General features: G+C 39.4%; 1 protein-coding gene across 8 annotated transcripts in view; it reads right to left on the bottom strand.

Moving 5' to 3' along the window:
- The window catches only part of LOC135289145 (ceramide transfer protein-like), a 179,271-nt gene that overhangs the window by 45,889 nt on the left and 105,495 nt on the right, over positions 1-27,887 (bottom strand). For 7 of the 8 annotated variants that reach the window (XR_010351942.1, XM_064402545.1, XM_064402548.1 and 4 more), the window contains 3 exons: positions 8,931-9,038; positions 8,011-8,149; positions 6,408-6,491 (listed from right to left, as the gene is read on the bottom strand). Coding sequence is in view for 7 of the 8 variants with exons in the window: in XM_064402545.1 (XP_064258615.1) it covers positions 6,408-6,491; positions 8,011-8,149; positions 8,931-9,038 (331 nt within the window). In the remaining variant the exon portion in view is untranslated. The remainder of the gene's footprint in view (positions 1-6,407; positions 6,492-8,010; positions 8,150-8,930; positions 9,039-27,887) is intronic. The other variant, XM_064402547.1, reaches the window with a different exon arrangement.

The raw sequence follows: 27,887 nt of genomic DNA, 5'->3' as shown, positions 1-27,887 counted from the left end.
TTGGACATTGCTTTCTTTTCCTGGTCTGTCAGTTTGTCAATGTGCCACTGTTGCAGTTTAAAGAGTAAAAATAATTATTTGTGTAAATTTTTGCAATATCAATCTGCAAGGGTAAAAAGCAGAGCTTTCAAGCATCTCAGTTCTTGTAGAGAAGAGAAATGCAATTGCTGTTCTCTAATAGTAGACTACAATATTTACTCATAAGGAACAGAAAGCAAGTATCACATGATCTTAAGTAATGGTTCAAGTCTCCAGAGGTTTTACATGCCCTTCTTCCAGAAGGAATCAAACTTTTTCAAACAGATATTTTCATACCACGCACTACTTCAAATACCTCAGAAAACATACATACTATGGTAGAACACAGCTTATCTTTTTGTTTCCTGTTAATCAAGAATACTTCCTAAAAAGGTAAAGACAATGGGAGTGAAAGAAAGGAAGATCAGTCTCTTTCAAAAGCAATAATGAGCTCTCCCTAACAGCTGCAATGGGGAAAATGCAGTTTATACGGCTAATATGTCATGTTGGTGTAGATCATGTTCATGCACAGGTTTGCCAGCACAGCTACGCTGCTTATACATGTGATTTTTCTCTTAAGTGTGCAACATGCTAGAGACACTGAAGAAATTACCACTGACTGCAACAGTATAAAATCATGTCATAAATCTAGGGTAAACTGCAAGGGAGATGCAGCAAAGTGGGCTCATTTCCAGGAAAAAAACCCAGCTTTTGTTCCTGGATGTCTTTAGGTCTCACCTACAACTCATTAATATTTCCACACAGTTTCAGTCATCATATATTCTAAGTAATTCTTTAATGACTAGTCTCAAAGTAGCAGTGATACATACAGAGTTTGCAGTTTCAAAGTCAGTGTCATCAAATTTCAAAATGAAATCTTGTATCAGGAGTTCTGTAGGTTTACGTTAAAAGCTAATAGAACAGTGTTATCATTGCAGCTGCTCTTCTTGCCTAGAGATCAAACTGTATGTAGCCAATTGAAAGATGCAGCACTACTATTTTTTCTACTTCAACATCTTTCAAGTTGTTTCTTTTTAATTATCCTGTCTCTTAATAATTTTGCTTTATTCATTAATTGTTTTCTCTTGCCTTTCTTATAATGGATTTTTCATAGCATGTTTTAGCCTCCTTCAAAAGCTCTTTAGCCATTCTCTCCTACACATCTGTTTCTTAGGATAAATAAGTTGTGCCTTCTTATTCAAAAGATGCTGTTTGTAATACTTTTCCAGATGTTCTAAAAATCACCTGTTCAATCAAATATTTTCCACTGAAATGAAAGACTAGTTTTAAAAGACAGTAAGTAGAAAAACAAAAGTTCCTTTATCTTTTCTGTTTTATGCCACCTTCAATCTTTTGTCACTAAACTAATTCTAAATGAAAGAGAAATGCTTTGGAACACAACCAATTTATTTATACCTACTATTGTTGGTATTCTGTGGATAGCAATAGTATCAATATAATTTGTTTTCTTCTAAAAAGAACCTCATTATTCCAGCAGAATATTGGTGAATATTCTTCCTCCATTCAAAGCATTAAAATCCAATACAAATCCCACCGTTTTATATAAAAATCTTATTTCAGTCTCTGTACCATTTCCATCTTTGAAGTTTTAGTACAAAACCACCTTCCATCGTCAAAGAGGTTCCCTTAAATACCACCTTCTGCTCTTATTATTGCATAATTTAAACCCAAATACACTCATTTTCCTGAGCAGATGAATGGCAACACTTCCTGATCAAGATTCTACATTCTTAGATGCTAAAATCCCACTGGGTAAATATGCATCAGCTAGGCTCTCCCTTGGTCCTCTATACAAATGATCATTGTTTCAGTTACCAGATTTTCTAACTGGAAAGTGAGCAATAAATTTGAATACCTTCATAGTGCTCTTTTTAACTTTCTGTCTTAGGTTGGAAATGGAGGGTGTATTCTATTCCTATCTGATGGGCCAGTTATCTTCTGTTAATTGGGTAGTTTTCTTTATCTCTTCCACAACCCATCCTCCCTCTGGGGAGATACCTTCTGTTAATGGGCCACTGAGTCTCACTGGGTGACTGATAAAATTACATCATCCCATTGTGAGAAGCTCCACCCAGAGGGAGGAGCCAAGCATTCCTAACTGGATATAATCAGCGATCTGGAAGACCACAGCCAGCCTTTTCCACTGGATTCCCAGAGGAGCAGCTGTCTTCTCCACTGGATCTTCAGAGGAAAACTACACCCTTCTACAGGCTCACTGCTTCAACAGAACCACACCTGCCACTCCAGGAAGACCGCAGCCACCATTTCAATTGGACTGCTACCAACACCCTGACTAACAGGTTGTCAGGTTGTATTCTGACTCTGTCAGTGTTGGTTTTTATTGCATTGTTTATTTTATTTTTATTTTTTTCCCTAATAAAGAACTGTTATTCCTGCTCCCATATTTTTGCCTGAGAGCCTCCTTAATTTCAAAATTGTAACAATTTGGAGGGAGGGGGTTTATATTTTCCATTCCAGGGGAGGCTCCTGCCTTCCTTAGCAGACACCTAGACAACTTTCACTCAAAGATCCTAGAGAACTGTACTAGTTTAAAACCAAGCTAGAAAATTAAATCCACTGAAGATGCTCCCTTTTCCCCCCACCCCTTCTGATAATTGAGGAACACTAGAAGAGATTAAAAGTTAGAATCCCAATGTACTGAAAAATTGCAATACCCACACAATATTAATAAAAGAATGTACAAAATAAAGAGTTTTACCCACAAACGCACACTCACCACCAAACAAACAAAAATGTCTCCCAAAGATGGTACCTGGCATGGTTTCCCGGACAAAGGCAGAATGGTGACTGGCCCTGGACTGGGGCAACGTGGTATTTGGAAAAACAAAATTATATATTGGGAGGCTTTCACAGCCTAACTTTTTCCCCCCAGCCTGAAAACAATATGAAGCAGGGACAAAAAGAATCTTGGAAAGCTAGTTCATCCTAATGAGTTGTACTGCTGAAATGCTGACTTTGCACCAGCTGGCACAGCTCGGGCCCCACTGCAGAGGCTCTCTCTCCGGGGTGGTGGCAGCAGTGGTGTGGGTACAGGGGCTCACTGTCTGCTGCAGTGAAGGCGTGGCAGCAGCGACAGCAGTCCCAGTCCCACATCCTCTCCAGAGTAAGCCCAGAAAAATAAAAAGGAAAACTTCCTGTTTCCAGCCTTGGTTTTTTCCCTTCCAAAACCACTCCCCCCAGTGGTGACATGGGTGGTATTGAAAAGACAGCATAAAAAACTCCACTCCCTTGTTTCTGTACCCAAGATATTATCCATCCCTTATTTTATACCATTAATATCGTGCCCAGATTTCATACCTTTCAACTATATACATATATATACGTATGGCTATGCACAAGCACAGATATTATTTTAGTAGTCACTGGAAATACTCCCAAGATGTTTGTTGAATTATTTTAGTCCATGACTGGTGTAACTGGATCAGTTCATGCTCATTCTCCATTGTATTTACAACATACAGTGTCAGTGTGATTCAACAACCCATATTACATATACAATTCAACATTACAGACTGTTCTCACTCAAATATCAAATCACCTTGAGGTAGACATCATGTTTCCCTGTCCCTCTGCATTTCCCACCAAGTGCACCCAGGTCCTTGAGCAAAAAGAGTCCCATGCTCACGAGACTGCTCTCATAACACAGCACGCCCATATTGGAAAACTGAATCGCCCTGAAATTCTGAAAATAATTACAAACTAGCCAGAACGTAAGAACTTTAGTCTCACTGATGAAGAAGAACAAGAAGTGACATGTGCTGAAGAAGCTCCACCATATAACCAACTGCCAGCAAAAGAAACACAATACGCTCTTTTTACTGATAGTTCTTACCGCATTGTAAAAATGAACCGAAAGTAGAAAACAGCCGTATAGAACCCCACATGACAAGTCACAAAAGCCACTGAAAGAGAAAGTAAATCAAACCAACTTCCTGAAGTCAAAGCTGTTCAACTAGCCTTAGACATTGCTGAAAGAAAGAAGTAACCAAAGCTCTACCTCTACACTGATTCATAGATGATAGCCAGTGCTCTGTAGAGATGGCTAGAGAAGTGAAAAGAAGCTAATTAGCAGCATAGAAAAAAACTAATTTAGGCTGCTGATGAGTAAAAAGTCATTGCTACCAAAGTAAGGAGGATACCTGTGAAAGTCCGCCATGTAGATGCCCATGTCCCCAATAATAGAGCTAATGAAGAACACCAAAACAATAAGCAGATAAACCAAGCTGCAAAGATAAGAGTGTCAAAGATAGACCTAGATTAACAACACAAAGGAAAGTTATTCCTAGCTCAATGAGCCCATGATGCCTCAGGCCATGAGAGTAGAGATGCTACCTATAAATGGGCACAAGACCGAAGGGTGGATTTAACCATAAACAGTATTTCACAAGTTATCCACGACTGTAAGACGTGTGCTGCCATCAAACAAGCCAAGCGAATAAAGTCCCTATAGTATAGTAGGCAGTAGTCCAAATACAAGTATGGGGAGGCCTAGCAAATTGACTGCATCACACTACCCCAAACACACCAAAGCAAGCGCTATGTGCTCACAATGGTAAAGCCAGCACTGGATGGTTGGAAACCTACCCTGTACCTCATGCTACAACCTGTAACACCATGCTAGGCCTTGAAAAGCAAGTCCTGTAGAGACATAGTACCCCTAAGAAGATTGAGTCAAACAATAAGACTCATTTCAAGAACAGCCTTATCAACACCTAAACTAAAGAACATAACATTGAGTGGGTGTACCATATCCCCTACCATGCACCAGCTGCAGGCAAAGTAAAAAAGTACAACAGACTGTTAAAAACCACCTTAAAAGCCTTAGGTGGAGGATTTTTCAAAAATTGTAAAAACAGCATCTGGCAAAAACCACCTAGTTAGTTAACACCCGAAGCTCTACTAACCGAGCGAGCCCTGCCCAATCTGAGCCTTTGCACAGAATAGATAAAGTCCCAGTAGTACACATCAATGGTTTGTTAGAGAAGACAATTTAAATCAATCCTGCCTCGACTACAGACAAACCCATTCGTAGGGTTGTTTTTGTATAGCTGTGTATTAGATGTATCATGTATGTGTTTGTAGAATTAGAATATATATTAGTTTTAGTAGTAAGCTGACAATATGGAGATAAGGGGTGGAATGTCCTGAGTTGACTATGTGATGATTTTATCCACAATTGTCTTGTTGTGTTTATACTAAATAATAAGTTTTACACCTTTAAGACTTGTTCCAGAGAGTGAAGGAGGAAGAAGCGCACAGTTTGTTTTCAGACACTGCACTCACTCCTCCACATTCCTGCTGCTAGACTGTTGTTGTCTGCGGATAGACAGCAAAACAGAGGTCTCCTTTGTTTTTAGTTAGTTTTAGCTAGCTGAAACAAAAAAGTTCTCTAGACTGTGGTTTTTCTTTTTCTTAGACCTGTTCAAACCTGCTCTAGACTAAACACCCAAAAGAACACCAGCAGATCCACCTGTAGCCCACCGGGCTGGGCTTGAGCCGCGGCATTTCCAGCACCAAAGAGACTAATAAGAAACTGAGTAAGCCAAGCTGCAACCCGAAGAAGAGACTTTTCTGAGTTTGCCATCTCTTTTTACAGCAACAAAAAGTTTTATTGTTTAATATTGAGTTCTATTGTTTAATAAACAGGGTTTTTTTCCACTTTTCTCAAAAAAGATATTTTCTCCCGAACCGATTAAAAAAAAAAGCCAATTGAATCTGCTTTTCTAGAGAAGCCCCTTTGAAAGTTATCTCCCAAATTTACCCTGAACTAAGACAAATACAAATGACTATAACCAGCTCATTTAAGAAAAGAATAAAAATCAGAATTCTGTTCAGCATAACACTGAAAAATACAGTTTTTAAAAGTGCTAAAATTCGGATGAGTGACATTCAGTAACAATGTTGACTTAATTCTTACATTGACATAGAAGTTAGAAAAACCATAATGGGGCACACCTAACTGGAAAAGCATTGTGCTTCACTACACTCCTAAAGTAGATAATACTTGCAACAAAAACTTGAACTGCCTGTTACAAATCTCAGTTCCCAGTAAACAAATGATGCAGCTGTTTCAACAGATTTTTGTAGTAGAAATTGCTTTGGAGAAAAATAAGAAATTCCAGCTTTACAGACTTGCATTAATATTTATGTGAATTAAGAATAACTTAGATTATAATTCCTTAACTGCTTTTCATGATTATCTTAACATGAATAAGAATGTCCTGTCGCATACATTCAAATAGCTACTCTTGTAATTTTCTGCTTAGAAAAGAACATAAATACCCATCTTGTATCAGGCTTATCATACCATTCATACAAACATTCAGTGAAAAAGTTGACACACTTACATTTTTCCTTACTGCTGTTACTGTTATGTAAAAAATCCCCATCAGAACGCATCGCAGGGAAATCATCTTCATCATCTTCTACCACTAAATGTGAGAAAGTGTGTGTTATGAGAGTGAGAAAGCTTTCCCAACTCTTTAGTGTGCAAAAAAGAATTAAGAGCATCTTCATGGCTAAACAGCATTTAAGATTTTTTCCTGTAACAGTCATGACACACGCCCTGCCTTCTTTTTTTTTTTCACCACTATCAACATTACCTTCAGAAACCATCAGGAGACTAACATTTGCTCCGTGTTGAAATTTAGCACTTGATTTGATGGCAAGAAGAACATTATCTTGGTGTTACAACTGGATAAGCAAAGAGCCACAATTGAGCATCTACTCTTTTACACTAGAAAGTTGTCAAAGAAGTGGAATGGTACTTATCTATTGCTTTCTCACTATCAAAAGTTTCAGGCTACCAGAACAAACATGGGAATGAATATTAATGCCTCAGAAGAGTGCATGAATATGACAAGCTGTGCTCTGGGAAGAACAATTCAGAGAAATGTAGACATCCACACCTGAGTCTATCCAGTGTGCACTCAGTGCTCTAGCTACAGCCAATATGTCTCAGGAGCATTTATTATGGCAGAACCTTTGCCTTTTTTAAAGAATATATTGAAAACTAATAACCTATTGCTTTTCAAAATAAAGAGAAAAGACTGGTTTTGGCTGGGATAGAGTTCATTTTCTTCTCAGTAGCTGGTACAGAGCTGTGCTTTGGATTCAGTATGAGAATAATGTTGATAACACACTGATGTTTTGGTTGTTGCTAAGTAGTGCTTACCCAAAGCAAGGACTTTTCAGTGTCTCGTGCTCTGCCAGTGAGGAGCTGCACAAAAGGCTGTGAGGGAGCATGGACAGGACAGGTCACTCAAACTGGCCAAAGGGATATTCCACACCATAGAATGTCATGCCCAGTATATAAACTGGGGGGAGTTACCTGGAAGAAGGGGCTGATCACAGCTTGTGAACAGGCTGGGCATTGGTCAGCAGGTAGTGAGCAACTGTATTGTGCATCACTTGTCTTTCTTGAGTTATATCTCCCTCTCTCATTCTCCTTCTTATTGCTATTATTATTATTATCTTTTACTTTGTTTCAAATAAACTGCTCTTATCTGAACCCATGAGTTCTATTTTCTTTCCTGATTCTCCTCCCCATCCCATTGGGAGAGAAGGGGAAGTGAGCAAGCAGATGCATGGTACTTGGTTGCCAGCTAGGGTTAAACCATGCCAGAGACGCAGCAATAAACAAACTTGAATTCATGTTATGGGGTAAACAATTATTGTTATATAACATCAAATGCTTAAAAGATCATTTATACAACTGACAGCTAGAAGTCAATATTTAAGTTAAACATATTTTTATGGGAATCCAACTTCTGAAGTGAAAATAGTTAGCAGTGTATGCAGAAATATCTACAATTGATCTCATTACTAAAGACAATTTAATATACATACTTCATTTATATGGTATCAAATGCTATAGTAACTATTTCAAGGGCTATTACTGTGTAAAAAGTTAAATTCTGTGGAGATAACAGTTCTCAATTACAGTTTTACCTTTATCCCTCTGGAGTTCATCTTTGGAAACTGCATCTGCACAGGCATCAAAGTATTTCTGTAAAGTATCAACTTGTCTACACAAGATGTCTCTAAAGGTTTCCATTTCTGCAAGCTTCTCACGTAAGCTATGGCCCTTCTGAAAATACAAGCAAAAAAAGGCTCAAATGCTTCTACAGGGTAGCAATAGTTCAATGCAAAAACAAATAAAAAATTTCTGCAATTATGAAGAATGAATTCTTTAAGCACATCAAAGAAATTTCAGATATCAGCAGCTATGAAATACTGGTAATGTTAGAAGAACATAAGAAACTATATAAAAGTCTTTCTTACTCATTTTGTCCACTGGTCTCAATTTTTCATCTTGATTTCATCTGCTACTTTAGAGCATTCAATAAAAGTTTATTAAAAACACAATCTTACATACTATGAGATTTACACCTATTTACCAGAAAACAGTCAGTTCTAGTTTAAGATCTTTATTCTAGCCTTTACTCCCCCTTTTCTTGTACTGCTCCTCTTCTGCCCCAACCAATTTCAAATGTTAAATATTTATAAACATGAAACCAAGAAAGTTGTCATTTGTCAAGTCACAGAATCAGCATTTCCTTTCATCTAGAAGCCCTGATATTGCCAGAAGTACACTAAGAAAGACTAATGAATCCTCCCACAGGTTGGATTTCCTTGCCATTTGAAAATGACACCATAACTCTAGAGGGATAACTGCATAGAGGCATGAAAGTTTCCTGTATGATCTGTTCAGCATCACATGCTGAATTACTAACACTTATAGTAAACTAAAGATTTATTTGGGGTTTTTTTTCCTATAATTGTGTGAACAAGTCTTCACATAGCTTATTTACTTTCCAGTTTTGTGTGTTATTTAAACACCAGTACTAAAAAAAATGTTATTCACTAACCTTGAATGAAGAGGTGGATGTTGCAGAGTATCCACTTGCTCCAGAAACAAGAGACACCATGGAGCCATGGCGTCGTAAACTTGACTCTGATGCATAGCCAGATTCAGTCTAAAAACCAAACCACACACAAAAGTAGAGTGTTGAGGCTTTTAATAAAAAACTACTGAAAGCAAGTTTAATATCTCCTCTAAACTAGCCCATTTGTTTATTGTCAGGAAGCAGCAAGGGCTTAATAACTTGGATTGTGTCTGCAAGTTTAAGATGTTGATGTAGTAACTGTAAAGTTACTATGAATCATTTTTTTGGGTCGTTATCATGTTGATCTGGAAAAAAAGTAGTTATCTGCAATTTATTGTGTACCCCTAAAACAGTAACTAATTAAATATTTTAAAAAAGAGAAACATCTATTGATTAAAATAGCATGAAAAAGATAAGAAAATATTAAGTTTGACAAATGTCTTCACAAGTAAAATAGAAGATAGTGAGGAACTGTAAGAAGAATATTTTCCTAAAGGTTAACATAAAATGGCCCACACATGACAAAGGAGAAGAAAAACCCTCAAAGAGAATGTAAGAGAGTGTTGGAAAATCTCATTCCCTAACTACTGTGCCAGTCTTTATAGTATTAATTTCTATGAATTTTCTTCATCCCAGGAGGACCCTGAGAACTACTGACTTGTTAGCCTCACCTCTGTGCCTGGGAAGATCATGGAAGAGATCCTCCTGGAAGCTATTCTAAGGCACATGGAGGATAGGGAAGTGATTTGGGACAGCCAGCATGGCTTCACCAAGGGCAAGTCCTGCCTGACCAATCTAGTGGCCTTCTATGATGGAGTGACTGCATCAATGGACAAGGGAAGAGCTACAGATGCCATCTATCTGGACTTCTGTAAAGCCTATGACATGGTTCCCAACAATATCTTTCTCTCCAAATTGGAGAGACAAGGATTTGATGGGTGCAGTGTTTGGTGGATAAGGAATTGGTTGGATGGTCACATCCAGAGGGCAGTGGTCAATGGCTCAGAGTCCCAATGGACATCAGTGCCATGTGGTGCCCCTGAGGGGTCTGAACTGGGACCAGTGTTATATAATATCTTCATAAATTACATAGATGAAGGGATTGAGTGTACCCTCGGCAACTTTGCAGAGGACACCAAGCTGAGTGGTGTGGTTGACACACCTGAAGGATGAGATGCCATCCAGAGGGACCTGGACAAGCTCAAAAAGTAGACCCATGGGAATCTCATGAGACTTAAGGCCAAGTGCAAGGTGCTGCACCTGGACTGCTTGGTTGCACTGGGCAACCTCTGGTATCAATACAGGCTGGAGGATGAATGGATTGAGAACAGTTCTGCCAAGGACTTGGGTGACACCAGGGAATGAGAGGCTGGACATGCCCCAGTCATGTGCACTTGTGGCCTAGAAAGTCAATTGTATCCTGCACTGCTTCAAAATCAGAAGGTCGATTGTGGTGTTTCTGCCCCTCTACTCCGGTCTGGTGATACCCCACCTGGAATACTGCATCCCGCTCTGGGGTCCCCAGCACACTGACCTGTTGGAGCAAGTCCAGTGGAGGGCCATGAAGATGATTAGAGGGATGGAACACCCCTCCTATTAGGAAAGGCTAAGAGAGTTGGGGTTATTCAGCCTGGAGAAGGCCCCAGGATGAGTTTACTGTGGCCTTTCAGTACCTGAATAGGATCTAAAAATGGCTGGAGAGGGACTTTTTACAAGGGTATGTACTGATATAAAATGGGGGAATGGATTTAAACTGAAGGAGGGAAGGTTTCGATTAGATATTAGGAAGAAATTCTTTACTGTGAGGATGGTGAGGCACTGAAACAGATTGTCCAGAGAAGCTGTGGCTGCCCCATCCTGGAAGTGTTCAAGGCCAGGTTGGATGGGGCTCTGAGCAACTTGGTCTAGTGAAAGGTATCCCTGCCCATTGCTGGAGGGATGGAATTAGATGATCCTTAAGGTCCCTTCCAACCCAAACCATTCTATAATTCTTAAGATATATAGTTAACATTGTATACTACATAGTCATGGTTAAGTCAGAATGATTAAAGGACTGCAGCTCATCGCAAGGAGGACAGACCCCACACTGAAGAATAAAGGATACCCCTGGACTATCACAATAATGCCATCATCCTAGCCCCTCTAACACCTCTGTGAAACCCTCCCATTATCTGGCATCATAGACAAGTAACTGTAGAAAGACCCACTCCAGACACATCTCAATAATGAAAAAATCAGATGGAAAATGATGCCATAGAATTATAGTTGCTTTGCAAAACAATAATATGTGTGTGTTAATTAATGATTGGTCAAATTATGTTGTATATGAACACTTGAAAGGTAAAAGAACCATGTGTGAAATCACATTCGATGTACCCCATTTGAATGGGATACCTCGTGACCATGAATAAAGAATTACTTGTAATTTTATACTATACATCCTCACCTCTCTGTCAACATGTGTCAGTTGCAAATTTTCTGTGACAAAAGAAACAGATGGTTCAGAGCAATATCTGAAATGCTGTTAATAAATTTGATCAAGTAGACAGAGAATACTGTAAAGGACCTTTGACAAAATAAGAAATACTGCAGCAGCAGAACAATTCATACAGGGCAGGGAGAAGGGGATATATGTTCATATGATATGGAACAAGCAAGAAGCAACAATGGAATTCTAGGTGTTGGACTTTTGTAGAAAATTTGAAAATGGCATAGGCTTTGGGAAGTTGAGAAAGTGCTGATAAATTAAGATGCAAATGAACTTACGGAGTATTAAAAGAAAGGAGAAAGGACACAAAGCTGTAGTTAGTTATAACAGGAGAATTTATACAATACTGCAAATGTGCAGGACAAAACATGTATATTTGGGTTACAAAGGAGCAGTGGCAGAGAAACACAGTTTTGGAAAAATTAAAGTATGACTTAAAAGAAAAATGTGACTTCCAGAATTAGCATAATTCCCGAATGAATGTGACTGAATGAGATTATCCAGCCAAAACAAGTAAAATGGAGCCAAGAGTCAGTTTCTATCTGGCCTATTTAAAGAATGAGGTATAAGACAACAAAAAATTGAGGAAGCTAGAAGAAAAAGGAATAAGTATCAGAAGTAGAAGCAAAGTGGAAAAATGAAAATGATCAAAAAATGCAAGTATAGTTAGAAAATGGTATTCCAAATCTTGGTGGAAAATGGCTAAGTAATCATCAAAAGAAAAAAAGAGTGAGAGAGCAGAAAGGAGTGAAAAAGAAAAAAAAAGAAAAAAGGAAAAAGGACACTCATAAGTTCAAAAGATGAGGCCCATCTTAAGTTAATTGCTTAATTTAGCAAAAAAAAAAAAAATTAACTTATCAGAGATAGTTTTTTATGACAGCTTATAGTGAAACAATATAAGGCAAGATGCATTTAGAAATTTCTACTATAAATAATGAATTTAAAGCTATTTTATACTGAGAAAGAGTGCTAGAAATATAGTTACATAAGTGTAGTGACAGAAGTGCTAAAAGGTCAAATTTTTAACAATTAGTGCTACTTTTTGTTTTAAACAATAGCTTTAAAATATCTGTTGGAATAAGCTTTTTATTAGAACATTTGCATTGGATACACAGGGCTCTTCTAGAATATTAGTTCAAGTGTTAAGCAGTATACTGAATTTCAGCAACATATTTGGTATACTGGACCACGTTTTGAATTGCATTGCACTTGTGTTACAGTACAGAGATTATACGTTTTGAATTTCAAATATAACAAAACAAATAATGAAGCCTTGATTAGGTTTTTTTGCAAATACTCAAGGTAAGGGCTTTTGGCTCTTTAGATGAATTTTAAGACTTTCAAAGGCTTGACAAGTGAAAACAGAGGAAGTAAGGGAATAAAAGGATTTTTAAAAGAAAAATTAAGAGGTTTAGGCATACAATACTATAATTTAATTTCAGAAGTGTTTAATTAGTATAAACCTCAAGAGAGCATCTTGTAAGAATTTCAAACCTCAAAGCATCATAAAACACTTCTGTTTAGGTTTCTTCTAAATGTAAATCTAAACCAAACTTCACTGTTTTCCTTGTAACTTCACTGTTTACTTAATCATACACTACAAATATTAGAATGACTTGGAATATGCTTTTACTACAGTCAGTTTGACAGTAGGGACTCATTCTGTTTTCTGTTTAATTGGATATGATTTAATGAATGGATCAGTTTTAAAATGTAGCCAAAATAGCCATTGCATTGAGGTCAAAGCATTTTAACTAAGGACAGCAAATAAGCAAATGTTTTCTGTTTTTCTCCTTTAAGTGGAAAAGACATATTTATGTAAAACTTGAATTTAAGCTTAAGAAGTGAAATTTCTGAATGTCCCTATTTGAAGATTTAATCAGTCGCATCTTAATAGTACTACTCTAGTACTATTGTACAGTTTCTTGTCAGCTCACACATACTTTCCTGTTGTCTCTGCAGCATGGAGACAGAGCACTTTTTTTTTTTTTTTTTTTTTTTGCTTTTAGCTAGCTTCTTTTTGTTAGCTGAGGCAAGAAGTTTTCCCTGGACTGCATACAGCTTCTCCAGTGATTTCTATGGCTTCTTCTGGAACTGTCCGAACACCAGAACATTGCCATGAGTCCCACGCCATGAGTCCCAGTGAGGAGGCTGCAGGGAGTCCTCATCCCAGCTCCAGACCTTGGGTAAAAGCCAAGCCACAGCTAAGGAAAGAACTCTGAATCCACCAGCTTTCTCCGCAGTGAGGAAGTTTAAAATCTAACATTATTCATTTTCTTTTTCCTGTGCCCTGTGGGCACTTTATGTGTGAAATAAACCATTTTTTTCACTTTCCTTAAAGAAATTCCTTTCATATCAGTGGGGGAGGGAGTGCCTAAACTTCCCTTTTTTTAGAGGAGGCGTTCATTTTAGGACGTTTCTTCAAGAACTTGTCTCAAACTGAGACACTTCCTTTCAGGTAGTTGTAGAGAGTGATAAGGTCTACCCTGAGCTTTGTTTTCTCCAGGCTAAACAACCCCAGCTTCCTCAGCTGCTCCTCATAAGACTTAACCTCTAGACCCTTCACCAACTTTGTTGCCCTTCTCTGAAATTGATCCAGCACTTCAATGTCTTGTAGTGAGGGGCCCAAAACTGGACACAGGATTTGAGTATGACCTTGCCAGTGCCTAGTACAGGGCAACAAGCTCTTCCCTGGTCCTACTGGCTACACTATTGCTGATACAGGCCAGGATGGCATTGGCTTTCTTGGCCACCCGGGCACATGTTGGCTCATGTACAGCCAGCTCTTGACCAGCACCCTCAGATCCTTTTCTGCAAGCAGCTGTCCAGCCACTCTTCCCCCAGTCTGCAATGCTGCATGGAGTTATTGTGGCCTGTCAAAAACCAGGACATCCCTCTGGATGCCCTGGATGGCTCAAAGCCCTGGCAGGGGGGTCAGAGACCCCAGCATGCAGCCAAAGACCCCTGTGGCTTTGAGTTCGACCCATGGAACAAAGTACCAACTTTATATGAAGAATTACAAGTCACAAAAGTTTAAGTAGCATAACAGTAGTTGTCACAGGGTGAAAGGTGAAATTTTGAAGAATTTTACTATGGGGGTCCAGGGGACAAGATGGAGGGATTTGGACATTGTCCTGTCCTTCTTCCTTCTTCTTCCTAGCCTCCATCTTCTTGGTGATGGTGGCACTTTGGGATTGGTTTAGAATAGAAAGTCACTGTCTAACATAGGTGATAGGTATTGGAAAATAACTGTAAATATAAAATATGTAGTTTATAGTATAAAAGACAACACCAGCCCCGTGGGTAGGGAGTGTGCCTCAGACTGACCTGCAGAACAGACCTTGGCAGGCCAGACAGAAAATGTTTTAGATAAGAAAAAATAAACAACCTTGAGAACGACAGCCGAAGACTTCTGATTTCTTCTCGGACAGCTGGGTTGGGGAAAAAAGACTTTTAACACACCTTGGGATCATCCCAACCAGAGAGAAAACCCCAAGAGTGGCCTAAGTGCAGGACCAGGCACTTTGCCTTGTTGAACCTCATACAGCTGGCATCAGCTCATCGATCCAGCCTGGCCAGATCCCTCTGCAGAGGCTTCCTACCCAGGGCCCAAGGAGGCAGCAGACTTCCTTGTGAGACAGGTCTGATTGGCATACAGGGTGCTCTGTCTCCCTCAGAAGGGAATCACCTGCTACAATTACCCTTCTTTCTTTTTTAACACCCAAAGTTGCGATCCATCTGGTTGACTGACTTGTTCTGGGTAACCCTTCAGACAGACCTTTGTTTCCATTATCATTTGCCTGACATTTTAATTTGTACAGTTTTTTTTTCACTTTCTCCAGGCCCACATTGGGTGCCAATATATTTGTCCCAGTTTGAGACAAATTTAGGAGGAAACATCCCAAAGGGGTGTCTCCTCTTGAAAAAAGCAGATTCCAGCAGCCCCTCCCCTGTTATGTGGGGTCATTGGTCGGAGACAGGGATGACACAAACTCTCAGAGATCTAGGTGACAACAGCATGTTTTATTGTTTGGACCCTCCTTATGTAGGGGGTTTGAATTTCCTGGGCTTAGACAGCTGATTGGTTGGGATCTCTCTCTGCCCAGATCTCTGCCCAGTGGTGTGCTTACATCTAAGATTGAACAGGGTTGGCTGAGGGTCCCCTGTATAGGTTTGAATCCAACTTATCCAGGCACTTGTTACTGTGACATTCCCCCACCAGCTCAGAAAAGATCCCAGTGGAAAAAGTGAAAACAACAAACTGTTTATTTAATAAGCAGGGTACTCACAAGCATGAAAAAAAATTAATAATGTTAAATAATAAAACCTCTCACTGTAAGAAAAACTGGTAAATTCAGAGTCTTTTCTGTGGGTGTGGCTCAGCTTTCTCTCTCCGGAGCTGGGATGCAGGATCCTGGGCACCTGTGGGCCACAGTGTGGGCTCCTGATGTTGGTCTGAGTTTTCAGACTGGAGCAGAGATGAACAGTTCCAGAAGAAAAAGCCAGTCCTGGGAAATCTTTTGCCTCAGCTCACAGATGAGAAACTAGCTGAAAAAGCACAGCTGTCCTCCCTCTGTCTGCACCGCAGACAACACAGGAAACTGCAGCTGCAACAAACCTGGAGGAGGATATGCGAAGGAAAAAAAACTGCGCAAAAAGAATTCCACTGCTCCCCCCCTTCGATCTTAAAGGCACAGAACTTATACCTGGACAAAAAAGCAGACTACAGGGGATACCGGACCATACAGTCACCCCCAGGACACCTACACAAAAAGCATTTAGGCAGTTTTAACTATGTGCAACCAAGGAGCAAATACAGCAGACTAAACGGCACACAACACAAATCCGAAGTGTGTGCACTTATAGATCATATTCACAAAACTGTCTCAGATAATTATGGTTTAGCAGCCAAAGGGAAAAAAATAAAAACTCCATCAAGAATACTTATTTGTCAGAAGAAGCAGAAAAAAAGTATTGCTTTATAACTGATGCCAGAGACAAGTCATCCCACTCTCAACAGACACATGCAAGCAGATTAATACAAACAATGAAAACATACATCATGCAAAGCCCCACTGTTCTACTACCATAAAGAGCAGGTTACTGCTACGTTTGTCTCATAAAACAGATTGTAATTTATTTTTCACTGCAGAAATACTCAATTACATTGACAAGAGGAATATTGACACATGCTTCTGTTTACATAATTTTTCATTTCCCATATAAAAATTGGAAAAGCAGGTAGAGTGCACATGATAGAAGCCAGCAGTCTCTTCTTGAAAACAAAATAATTTGCAAAAGTTGTATCAATTCATAGCATCCAGCACTAATGTTATATTACCATTTTGAGTATATAGATGCAGTTCTTTAAATTCCATGCACACATCATAGCTTCAAAGCTACGGACAAAGCTGGCATTTATTAGTACGTTGAAAGACCTTCAGCTTTCTAAGGCGATGCATGAAATCCATTAGTCCTTTCAAAATTATTTTCATTACGACAGACAAGAGGTGTCACCATGATATTTTCTGAAAAATCGCTTCACCAGGATTTCTTCTCCTGGGAAGTTGAGAAGCCTCAGAGAAAAATGTAAATAATAATTATCGGTTTCTCTTCTCCTGTGTTCACTGCTTTGGAATGTGGTCTGGAGGTTGTTTACCAACAGGTGCATCTTTGATTGGTTCCATGTGAATTGTTTTTACTTAATGACCAATCAAAGCCAACTGTGAGTAACTCTCTGATCAGTCACAGGTTTTTATTATTCATTCTTTTCTAGCCTTCTGATGTATCCTTTTCGTTATAGTAATATAATATAATATAATATAATATAATATAATATAATATAATATAATATAATATAATATAATATAATATAATATAATAATATCAGCCTTCTAAGAATATGGAGTCAGATTCATCTCTTCCCTTGTCTTGGGACCCTCGCAAACACAACACAGAGGAAAGAGCCACATGATCCAAAGCTTCATGTGATTCTTTACTTGAGCAGGTGCTGATATTAGCAACAAGGCAGTACATCAGAAAAACTGCTTTCAATAAAATAGGTAAGTATTCACAGAATCATATTGCAGACCTACATTATGGCTCACACTGATCCACCAGTTAAGGATTTCCTAAAGTGGGTAAATAATACTCTGGAGTAAAGCAAAGACTCACTGAAAAGCTCCCTAACTTAAAAAAAAAAAAACAACTCATATTTTTCTGCCATATTTTTAAGGCATTATTTTATGTCTCAATAAAGTGCCTGTCAAGCACTTCATTGTATGTTTGTCCACCAAAACAGATATTTTCCGTTAGCATTATAAATTATTTATTATTTTACATAACACAAGCAGCAGGCAGCACCTTCAAGACACAGACTTTAGGATACAGTGACTCTAATAATGTTTTCTGCTGTATTTGTGAAAAATCTTACTAAAACATCTATGAGATCAAACCACAATATGTTATAAAAACAATAATGTAAAAAAAAGTAGCAACACAAAAGAGGTGGAAGGTACTATGAAAGACTTGGTGGATACTAAGCAAAAGAGCTCTATCAAACACCAGTGTTCCAAGAGCAATTTTTAGACTTGCTGCAGAAGTTTCAAGAATGAAGATGAGCCACAGAAGGGCTACCTAGGGATTGCTGTAGACAGAAAAAACAGAAACTACAGGTAGGGTAGTCCAGGATGCATTTATGTGCATTGAAGTTAATTTTATCTTTAACATGCATCAGTGGGTTTTATTTCATCTTTAACATGCGTCTGTAGGTTTTATTTTTTCAATTGTTCTAAAGGGTCTGACAATAGATGGTTTCAAAAGCAAGGCAATTATCAGGAAGGTAGATAGAGAAATTTCACAATCCAGGTTACAACAGATGGATGATGATTTCCCTGCCTACAGCCCTCTCAAACACAGTGCAGGAGACTACTTAGAGAGCCAAAAAGCTTCTAACCTGACCTTTCTTTTCAACTGCAAGAACAGGTAAAGAAATGTAAACATATTTTTCCTGCAGCAGTGATAAATGTTGCAACTGCACAGTAAATAAACATACTACATGCACAGGAGGAAAAAATAGGAATTCTGCAGTGAAAAACAAGACAACTGAAAAATAAAAGTTATAATGATACAGCACTAAAATTATCATAACTGCTCTACTCACTCAATCTAAGTAACATATTTTGGGTGTTTAGTTCTCAAATACCATACATTTTTCCTAAGCTACTGTGTGTTGCCTGCAGACAATAAGCACCTTTAATAGCTGCATGAGCTAGAGTGGTACACAGATTAATAAGCCCTGGAACCACATACTGCTTTCTAAAGAAAGGAAAAGGGCCAAGAAGTAGTGCAAATAAGACAAAATATTGCAGAGAGGAAGAGAAGAGAAGAGAAGAGAAGAGAAGAGAAGAGAAGAGAAGAGAAGAGAAGAGAAGAGAAGAGAAGAGAAGAGAAGAGAAGAGAAGATTGACAAAGACGCAACCAAAGGCAAATGACTGGTCTTTGAGACTCTTTATCCACATAGTTCACACTTAGGTTTGATTACATGGATGTATACTGGTTTTTCCATGAATTGCCTTTAACTGTTAATGTGCACAGGAAAACTATTCACCAAATATTATTTGGTGTCTTTAAATCTTAATATTCCATACAAACTGAATAGAAAGGGTCAAGCACTCCCTTGAGAGGAAGGAGAATAAAGAAGAGCTAGGACATTGAACAAAAGGACACTCAAGCCAACAGAGAAAGTTCTGCTTCTCAGGCTCGGGAACTGCTGTGGGAAAGTGTGATTTACAGAATAAAACTATTTCCTGAGCAAAGGTGCCAAAACCCAATCTGACGATAATCACTTTGCTCTATATGCTGACTTAATAATAAATCTAAAAGAAGCTTGTACAACTGGGCAGCCAGGCTATAGCAAGGCTGGAAGAGGGCTATTTCTCCCTCTTGTGAATCTAGGCTGTCAGGAGGGGGACAAGCAAGATCTACACAAGAACCAGAAATCTCCATTCTGCTGTTAGACACTATCAGGAAAAGCACTGATGTTCTGGCCTCAGCTACCAATGCACTAAAGTTCACTTGCTGCTCTTAAACATTATCTTGTCACTGCCACATACAGAAATGGGGTGGGTATAGTAAAAGCAGGGCAACCCTGACAAAGGGAGAAATTATGCATCTGACTCCATTATATCAGAAGGTTAATTAATTACTTTATTATACTATATTACACTACATTACACTACATCTAAACTGAATCTGCACAAGCACTCAACTGCCCAGAATCTTGTGACTGTCAGGTGACAGTCCCGTGTCCGTCCCCCCCCCCCCCCACACAGACACAGACACAGACACACACACACAGTTACACACATGTGGATTCAATTGGTCAATGAATCAAAACACTCACACCAGAATCCAATTACCAATTCCCTTCAGGTAAACAATCTTCCACAATGCATTCCACTTGTGAACAAGAGGAGCAGCAATTAAGAATTGGTTTTTCTTTCTCTGAGGTTCCTTGCTGTGATTCCCAGAAATATCCTTGGGAAGTTGTGCTTTGCTTTTCTCTGTGAAGAGAAATGCAGCCACAGGGTGGGGTTGTTTTTTTTCCTCTCTACTCAATCCTCAGATATTCATCTAGCCATGAGAATAGAAATCCATTAAATGCTTAGCATATCCCAGAGTATGCAATATGTAGCAAGCACTGAAGCATAAAGTCAGAATTGTCAAAGACCAAAAAGTCCATATTATATCTGACAGGATTTAAGAAAAACTGATCTTACACCCTAAGAAAAATTATTAGAACACATCATTCAGTTTAAACTGCATTTTCACAAGAATAATTTAGGGGGGAAAAGGGGACAGAAAAGATCTTTGCTTTCAACAGTACTTGTTTGCATCTCACACCTCATTAAATCTAATGCATTTTTCTTGGCTTTCAAGACATATTCTTAATTCTTCCCACTTCCTGCTGTAGTCCTTGTTTTTATCAGGTCTCAACACCCACTTCCCTTAAAACTCCCCAAACACCAAGGAAGACTGCACCAATTAGAGTTGAACAAAAAAGGTTATATGAAATAAGGAAATCGCCAGGACATAGAATCCTTAAGGTTGGAAAAGACCTCTAAGACCATCAAGTCCAACTGTTAACATAACACTACCATCCATCTTCATCACTAAACCATGTCCCCAAGTGCCACATCCACACATTTTTTGAACACTTCCAGGGATGGCAATTCCACCACTTCCCCGGGCAGCCTGTTCAAATGCCTGACCATCCTTTCAGTGAAGAAAATTTTCCTAATATCCAATCTAAACATCCCCTGGTGCAACTTGAGGCCCTTTCCTCTTGTGCTGTCACTTGTTATCTGGAAGAAGAGACCGACCCTACCCCTTGCAAAAATGTCCTTTTATGTAGTTGCAGAGACTGATAAGGTCTCCCCTCAGCCTCCTTATCTCCAGACTGTACAATTCCAGTTCCCTCAGATGTTTATCATAAGACTTGTTCTCTCTTAAGACTTGTTCTCTTGTCCTTTCACCAGCTTCATTGCCCTTCTCTGGACTCACTCCAGCACCTCAATGTTCTTATTGTCGTGAGGGACCCAGAAGTGAACACAGCATTTGAGGTGTGGCCTCACCAGTGCTGAGTACAGGGAGACAATCACTTCCCTGGTCCCACTCACCACACTATTGCTGATACAGGCCAAGATGTCATTGGCCTTCTTGGCCAACTGGGCACACACTGGCTCATGTTAACCTGACTGTCAACCAACACCCCAAGGTCCTTTCCCACCAGTCAGCCTTCTGGACATTTTTCCCCAAGTCTGTGGCATTACAGGGGGTTGTTGTGACCTGAGTGCAGGACCCAGCAATTCACCTTGTTGAATCCCAGAAAATTTGCCTTGGCCCATCAATATAGCCTGTCCCGATCCCTCTGTAGACCCTTCATACCCTTCAGCAGATCAACATTCCCACTACACTTGGTGTTACTGCAAACTTACTGAGGGTTCACTTGATCCCCTCATCTAGATAATCATTCAATATATTAAACAGAACTGGCACTAGTACTGAACCTTAGGGAACATGCATCTTTTTTGTCATGTTCCTGATATAACCTCAAATTCCTAAAGTTGGCCAAGGTTGAGGTTTCATAAAAACAGTCCTTTCTATTTGTGTCAAAATGATGTTTGTTTAGAAATGAAGCTCAGTCTGGTCAAATATATAAAACACAATGGATGTACCAACATTTAAAAAAGTTAAATGAAAGCATAAATCGGTTTACAAAGACTAGACCTACCTGATTCTATAATTCTCATATTAGTCTGTAGGTCAAGAACAAGTCTAACATGATAAAAACAAAATGCTAAATAGAAAAATTATCTTAAGTATTTAGATATAACACCTAGTCTCAGATACAGAAAGGAAAAAGATATGCATATAGTGCAGCTCTCCCCTCAAAAAGCTTAAAGCACCTTCAACAGCATTAAGGTTTGCTGCAACATATATTTATGTAGTCAGTAGAAAGTGCCAATTCACTGGCTTTGCCCTGAAGTCTTCTCTCAGGAAATATACAATGTCCAGTAATAAGGGCACTTAGAAAAATTAGTAACATTAAATTATGAGCAATATCATATGTTTTAAGAGTTCCTAAAATAAAAAAGACATATCAGTGCAAGTATTACATATCAGCTGAGCAGCCCCATCTATACTTGCTTACTCAAACCAGCAATTTTAAGGTAATACAAGTTATTTCAGATTACCAGGGGGAAGAAAGATGAACAACTCTTTCCCTAGTCCCCTCCTCCCAAACACCAATATGTTCTAATGCTCATGTTCATAACAATAAATATCTCTGACATTTAAATATTAAACCTTTCTTCCTCCTCTCCCATTTAAAACATATGTTCAAGACACTAGATTTTGATTACTCTGCAGTAAGTCCATTCACCTAGATGACACTAAAGAGACAGCAAAAGCATACTTTCATGCTTTGTTTTCAGAGAGAAAAAAAATATTTGTATTCTTTTACAATAGAAATTATATTAGGATGATACCCTCAAAGCTTCCAATAAAGGCAAGCAGACATTGAATTAAATATGCAAGAGATGTCCCAAGTCTTATTGTTCTGTTTTTAAAAGAATTCCCCTTTTCAAAGTCTCCCATAGCTCTTTAGAGTCATGTTAGCTCCTGCAGTTATTCTCTTTTTTGGGAGGGACATTGGGAGGGGTGTGACAAAAGAACAAAAAAGCCAGGAAGGACTTTGAACAGCATTACCTGTGTTGAATGTTACTGACTATATATCATGGCTGGGCAGCACATACGCCCTTTGGCTAGGGTGTAACTCTGTTCTGTTAAAATCAACTCAATGAGTTTCACTCTAATGAAAGCTCACTGAAGCAAACCCACCCCTTACTAAGTCTTTTAGAAATGGGGGAAAAAAAGACACTTCATTTGGTAGATGAGGAAGAGTATCTGAGATTTTTCTATTAAACTGTTAATGCACAGTTTAGTTCAAGCTGATGAGTAATGCTTCCAAGTAAGCAGAATGCAGATCTATTTGGTAACTGTCAACTTTTACCATTTAACCACTCACTACCTCCACATTGCAGCTCTGTACTTTCTGTTCTTGATATAAAGAGCAGCACTTACCCTGATTTGAAGAGGCATTTACCACTAAACTCAAGCTTAGCACAGATGTCTCAACAAAAAATACTGTTTTCAGGAAGACTGTGCAAAAATGTGTTGCCACTGCCACAGAGAGCTTGATTTCTAGAGCTAACGTGAAAGAAAAATATATCGTATTTAGCCAAGAAATTCAGTAATTTTGAATTTTGTAAGGAACAGTATTGAGATTAGTTAAGAAATCTATGTTTTTGCAACTTTGTTATTTTAGTTTCTACAATTCTGCTATTTTAGCTGCTTTTAGTTTTAATCAGTGGTTAACTTTGTTTTAATAAATTAAGACGTTATGGGAAAGAACAGGGAGTAACCCAAGCTTAGACTGATAAATGTACTGCACCTGTACTAAGGGAGATTGCTACACCCCAGAAGCTTCAATCAAAAGGTATTGTTTTGACTAGAGGAGCCTCAGAGTTATTTTATAACTAGAGACAGATTAGATGTTGAAGTAAACAATTAGAACAATAACAAAATAAATGGGACACCATAAGAAGGAAAGGTGCATGCCTGAGGCTTGAAAGGTCATCTGGAAGGCGGCATGACAAAGGTGATGAAGAAAAAGGAGACACGTCTTCACACCCCTCCTTAAAAATTACCAGAAACGGACGCTAGATGGCAGTATTGCTTCACAGAAGAACAGCAAGCAGAAACGTGATAGACCTGTATCTGATGAAATATAGTAGGAGGGGGTAAAAGTTGGAGTGTATATAAACCCTTGGAAGTCTTTGCTTTGTTGGACATTCTTGGCAAATAAATGATCGTTTTTCTCTGATTTCTGGCCAGAATCGTTATTAGAGATGTTAATTCAACAACTCCTAAGTTGTTGAATTTTAAGCTTTTTGGCTTAGCCCTTTGTTTCATCATGTCTCATTCTGTCAGTTACAAGCACTGACATTCCCTTTATTTCTATGAAATAAAAGTATTCAAATGATCTACCACAGTTGTTGTTATAAAGTGAATTAATAACACCTTTAAGTTTACTACTAGAATCCCACTTGTTTATAGAAATGAGACCCATTATCTACTGCATGGCCAAATGTGTGTTGAGTCTGGTATCTCAGTTCCAGTCCCCTCAAGACTCAGCATTAGACTTGGTACCGAGTTTACTTCAACCATATACATTGCCTTTCATTAAATAGCATTACAAATATATTGATTGACATACTCTTAACAGTTTAGCAGTAGTGTCACAAGCTTTTCATGCTATATGATACTGAGTTAGTGCTTTTCAAAGTGTTTTTTGTTGTTGGGGGGGGTGTTGTGGTTTTTTTCAGTTGTATGTGGTTTCTTTTGTGTTGTTTTTGTGTATGTCCCTGTGGTACTGCACCCACAAAGCAATGCTCTGCTTATTTGCATTTTGGCATGTAATTTTCAGGCATTCTTTAGACATTTCAGAACAGCCTGGGTTACCAATCTGGCTATATGGTGATCAAAAAGTTACTTTAAATACATTTGAAGCTTCAGTCAATTAATAAATTTAGCTAATTCAAGGGAAAGATAGCAATAAAGTATCTTAAGTTCACTACGATTTGGGGAGAGGGGTTTAAAATTATAGTTTAAGACCTCTACTGAGATTATAAAGACTATCTGTTAATGTTCTGACTAGATGAAGGAGACTCCAGCTTTCATGGACACAAAAATTTAAAATTATCTTAAATCCACATATGTATACCACTTCAGACTGATAAGCAGCTCCCAACAGAAAAACAAGAAAGCTCAGCTAATAACCAAGTTAGCACTAAATGATCTAGCCTTTCCTCAGCCAGCTGGTCTCCATTCTGACCATTCTTTAGAAAGAAATAGATCAATGAGCACAATCACTAAATAAACTGAACCAAACCCAGGCAGCACAAAGAATTATTTATGGAAAGAAAACAAAATCCAAGACAGCAGAGCTAGAAAGACGAAACTTAATGGAAGACCACCAAAAATTTAACATGTGTACATCAGGGGAAAATTATGTTTAAGGTTGATTTGGTTATAGGAAATATTGTACTGCATAAGTACAGGACAGATAACAATCTGCAGATAGTTCTAGACATGAATCAGATTTAGTGGCTTTCAAGCTGAATTAAAAAAAAAATAGTGCTGTTGCAATACAGGGTAGTTTATAAGACCTAGAAAATAATGCCACATTCTATTCAAAATCTGGAAGATCCTCTGTAGGACTACAGAATCTAATTTTTGTGCTACTCAGGAACCCAGTTAGTAAGCTTCCCTGGGAAAATGTTTTTGAAGGTTCTGGGGTCCATCACTGCTCGTCACTTTTTAAGAGCCATCTTTTAAGATCACAGGAGCAGGAAATTCAAAAGTGTCATAAGTCAAGCAAGCAAGGCAAAAGGCCAGCTTGGCTGAGCAGGGATCTCATCCTAGAACTTAAGTGGAAAAGGAAAGTGTACGGACATTGGAAACAAGGACAGGCGACATGGGAGGACTACAGAGATGCTGCTCGCCACTGTAGGGAGAAAATTTGTGTGGACAAAGCACCATTAGGGTTCAAGATGGCCAACACTGTGAAGAACAGCAAAAAGGGCTTTTTAATGTTAATGGCAAAAGGACAATCAAAGATAACATTGGTCTGTGGCTTGATGAATTCAGTCACCTCACAAACAGGCACACAGACAAAGCAGAGACATTTGCTGCTTTCTTCACCTCTCTTGTCAATACCAATGATGTCCTCTGGGACCCCCAGAGCCTTGAGTTGGAGGACCAGGGCTGTGAGAATGGCAAACTCCCAGTCAATAGTGAAACTGTGCAGGATTTGCTGCTCCAGCTGGATCCCTGTAAGTCTATGGGTCCTGATGGGGTTCATACAAGAATGCTCAAAGATCTGGCTCATATTGTTGTGGTGCAGGGTTCATTTGGTTTGTTCTGTTTCCCCCTAAAGTTATAATGGTTCGGTCCTGGGATTTCCCCCCCCCCCCCCCCTTCCTCCCCTGGCAACCCCTCCTTTTGAGAGTGTCAGTTTATTGTCTCCACCCCTGTTCCCCTGGTTACTCTCTGTCAATCCCTCCCTGAGTTCCTGTCCATCACCCACTGTCCCCTTCCCTCTTTCCAGAAAGTTCTCCCCTCTTTGGTGGGTGATTGGATCAGGAACAAGAGTCCCTCCCTGTCACATTCCCTATTGGCTAGCCGGCATGTTTCTCACGAGTTTGTTCCCTCCCAAGTTCTCCCTCATTGGTTGATGTGTTGTATGTTCCACCCCCTTTATAATCGGCTGTACCCCCACCTCGTGGTCTCGACTCGGCTGGCTCCCCTGGCATTAAACTCTGGACTTTGCCCCCGAGACGAGTCCCTCTTTTCTTACTTCGCCTTCCTGCTGATCACTGCTGCCTCCTGCTGAGGCGCTCCCCGGACGCCCCCGGTGCATCTGGGCAGTGCCCCCCCGGCTGTCAGCTGCTGTGCCACAGTTCAGCCGGTGCAGACTCCTCCCCAGCTTGGGGGAGTAGAGAAAAAACTCGGACAGCAGCTTGGCATCATATAATTGTAAAACCTGTTTCAGTGATTTTCAAATGTCTTGGGAATCTGTAGAGGTCCCAGTTGACTGGACGCTAGGTAACATTGTCCCAATTTTCAAAGACAAGAGAGATGACCCTGGTAAGTATAGGCCTGTCAGTCTCACTTCAGTGCCTAGCAAAATTATGGAGAAGGTTATTCTGGCACTTATTCAAAAGCACTTGAGAGACAATGCAGTCATTGGTTACAGCCATCATGAGTTCATGAGGGTAAAGTCCTGCTTAATTAATGTAATTTCCTTTTGTCCTGAGTTGCTTCATAATGACATTGTATTCCATATCAATCTGCGACCTCAAAAATTGTTACTGTATCTTTAAGACCTGGCAGCTGGGGACCTTGGGGTGGGGGGGGGGTATTCCTATGTGTGGGCATTTTTAAAATTTTCCTGCACAGGTTTTCTGCAGCTTTTTTCACAGTGTGGTATTTGCACCACTGGCTGCTCGGTCTTTGTTCAGGGAAAGGCTTTTCTTTTCTTTCCTTTTCATGTTTTTTTGGACTGGGTAGCAGTCTTTGAGCTGCCTTAAGGGAGAATTCCACATCTGCCTGTCCAAACCCGGGGACATTGTGTTGACAAAAGTGGGGCAGAGTGGCCCTGCTCCAGCCCGAGTAGCTGTCCGACCATGAAGAGCCAGGGAGAAGAAATGCTGAGTGGCTCCAGCCCAGCTGCTTCACCTGCCATGCCTGGTCTCCTGTGCTTTGGGAGCAGGGAAGCTTCTTCAGCTGCTGCTGGAACTGCTTCATGAGACTCCTGCCTTCCCGAGGGGGATGTGATGCCTTCGTGTCCCTTTTGTCCTGCAAAGCCCAAGGCTGTCCCTGCTAGGCCCTGTATCGGGAACGGGTATTTCTAGCATTTTGGGTCTTTCTTTGTTCCAGTGGGGTTGTGGGATTTAGCAGTTTGATATCTAGCAGTTATTTACTTTTTTTCCCCCTGCTTGTTGGCATTCTGTTTGTTAATAAGAGGCCATTTGTTCATTTTTATGTATATTAATATTCGTCCCTGTCTTGGTTTGAGACAAATTGGGAGGAGATGTCCTGCAATGAACATGTCCTCTAATAGAAGGCAAGTTTCAGCAACCCCTCCGCCACCCAGGTTTGGAAAGAATTTTCCTTGGAGGAAAGTGAAAAAACTGTTTATTTCACAAGCAGGGTGCTCACAGGCATAAGAAAGAATGAATAATATTAAAGAATAAAATCTCTCTCCGCAGAGAAGAGCTTGTCGATTCAGTCCTTTTTGTAGGTGTGGCTCAGCTCTCTCTGGG

The sequence above is a fragment of the Passer domesticus genome, chromosome W, assembly GCF_036417665.1.
Source record: "Passer domesticus isolate bPasDom1 chromosome W, bPasDom1.hap1, whole genome shotgun sequence".
Taxonomy (NCBI): domain Eukaryota; kingdom Metazoa; phylum Chordata; class Aves; order Passeriformes; family Passeridae; genus Passer; species Passer domesticus.
Note: the sequence above shows the minus strand (reverse complement) of the source record. Positions and strands in the feature narration are given on the sequence as shown.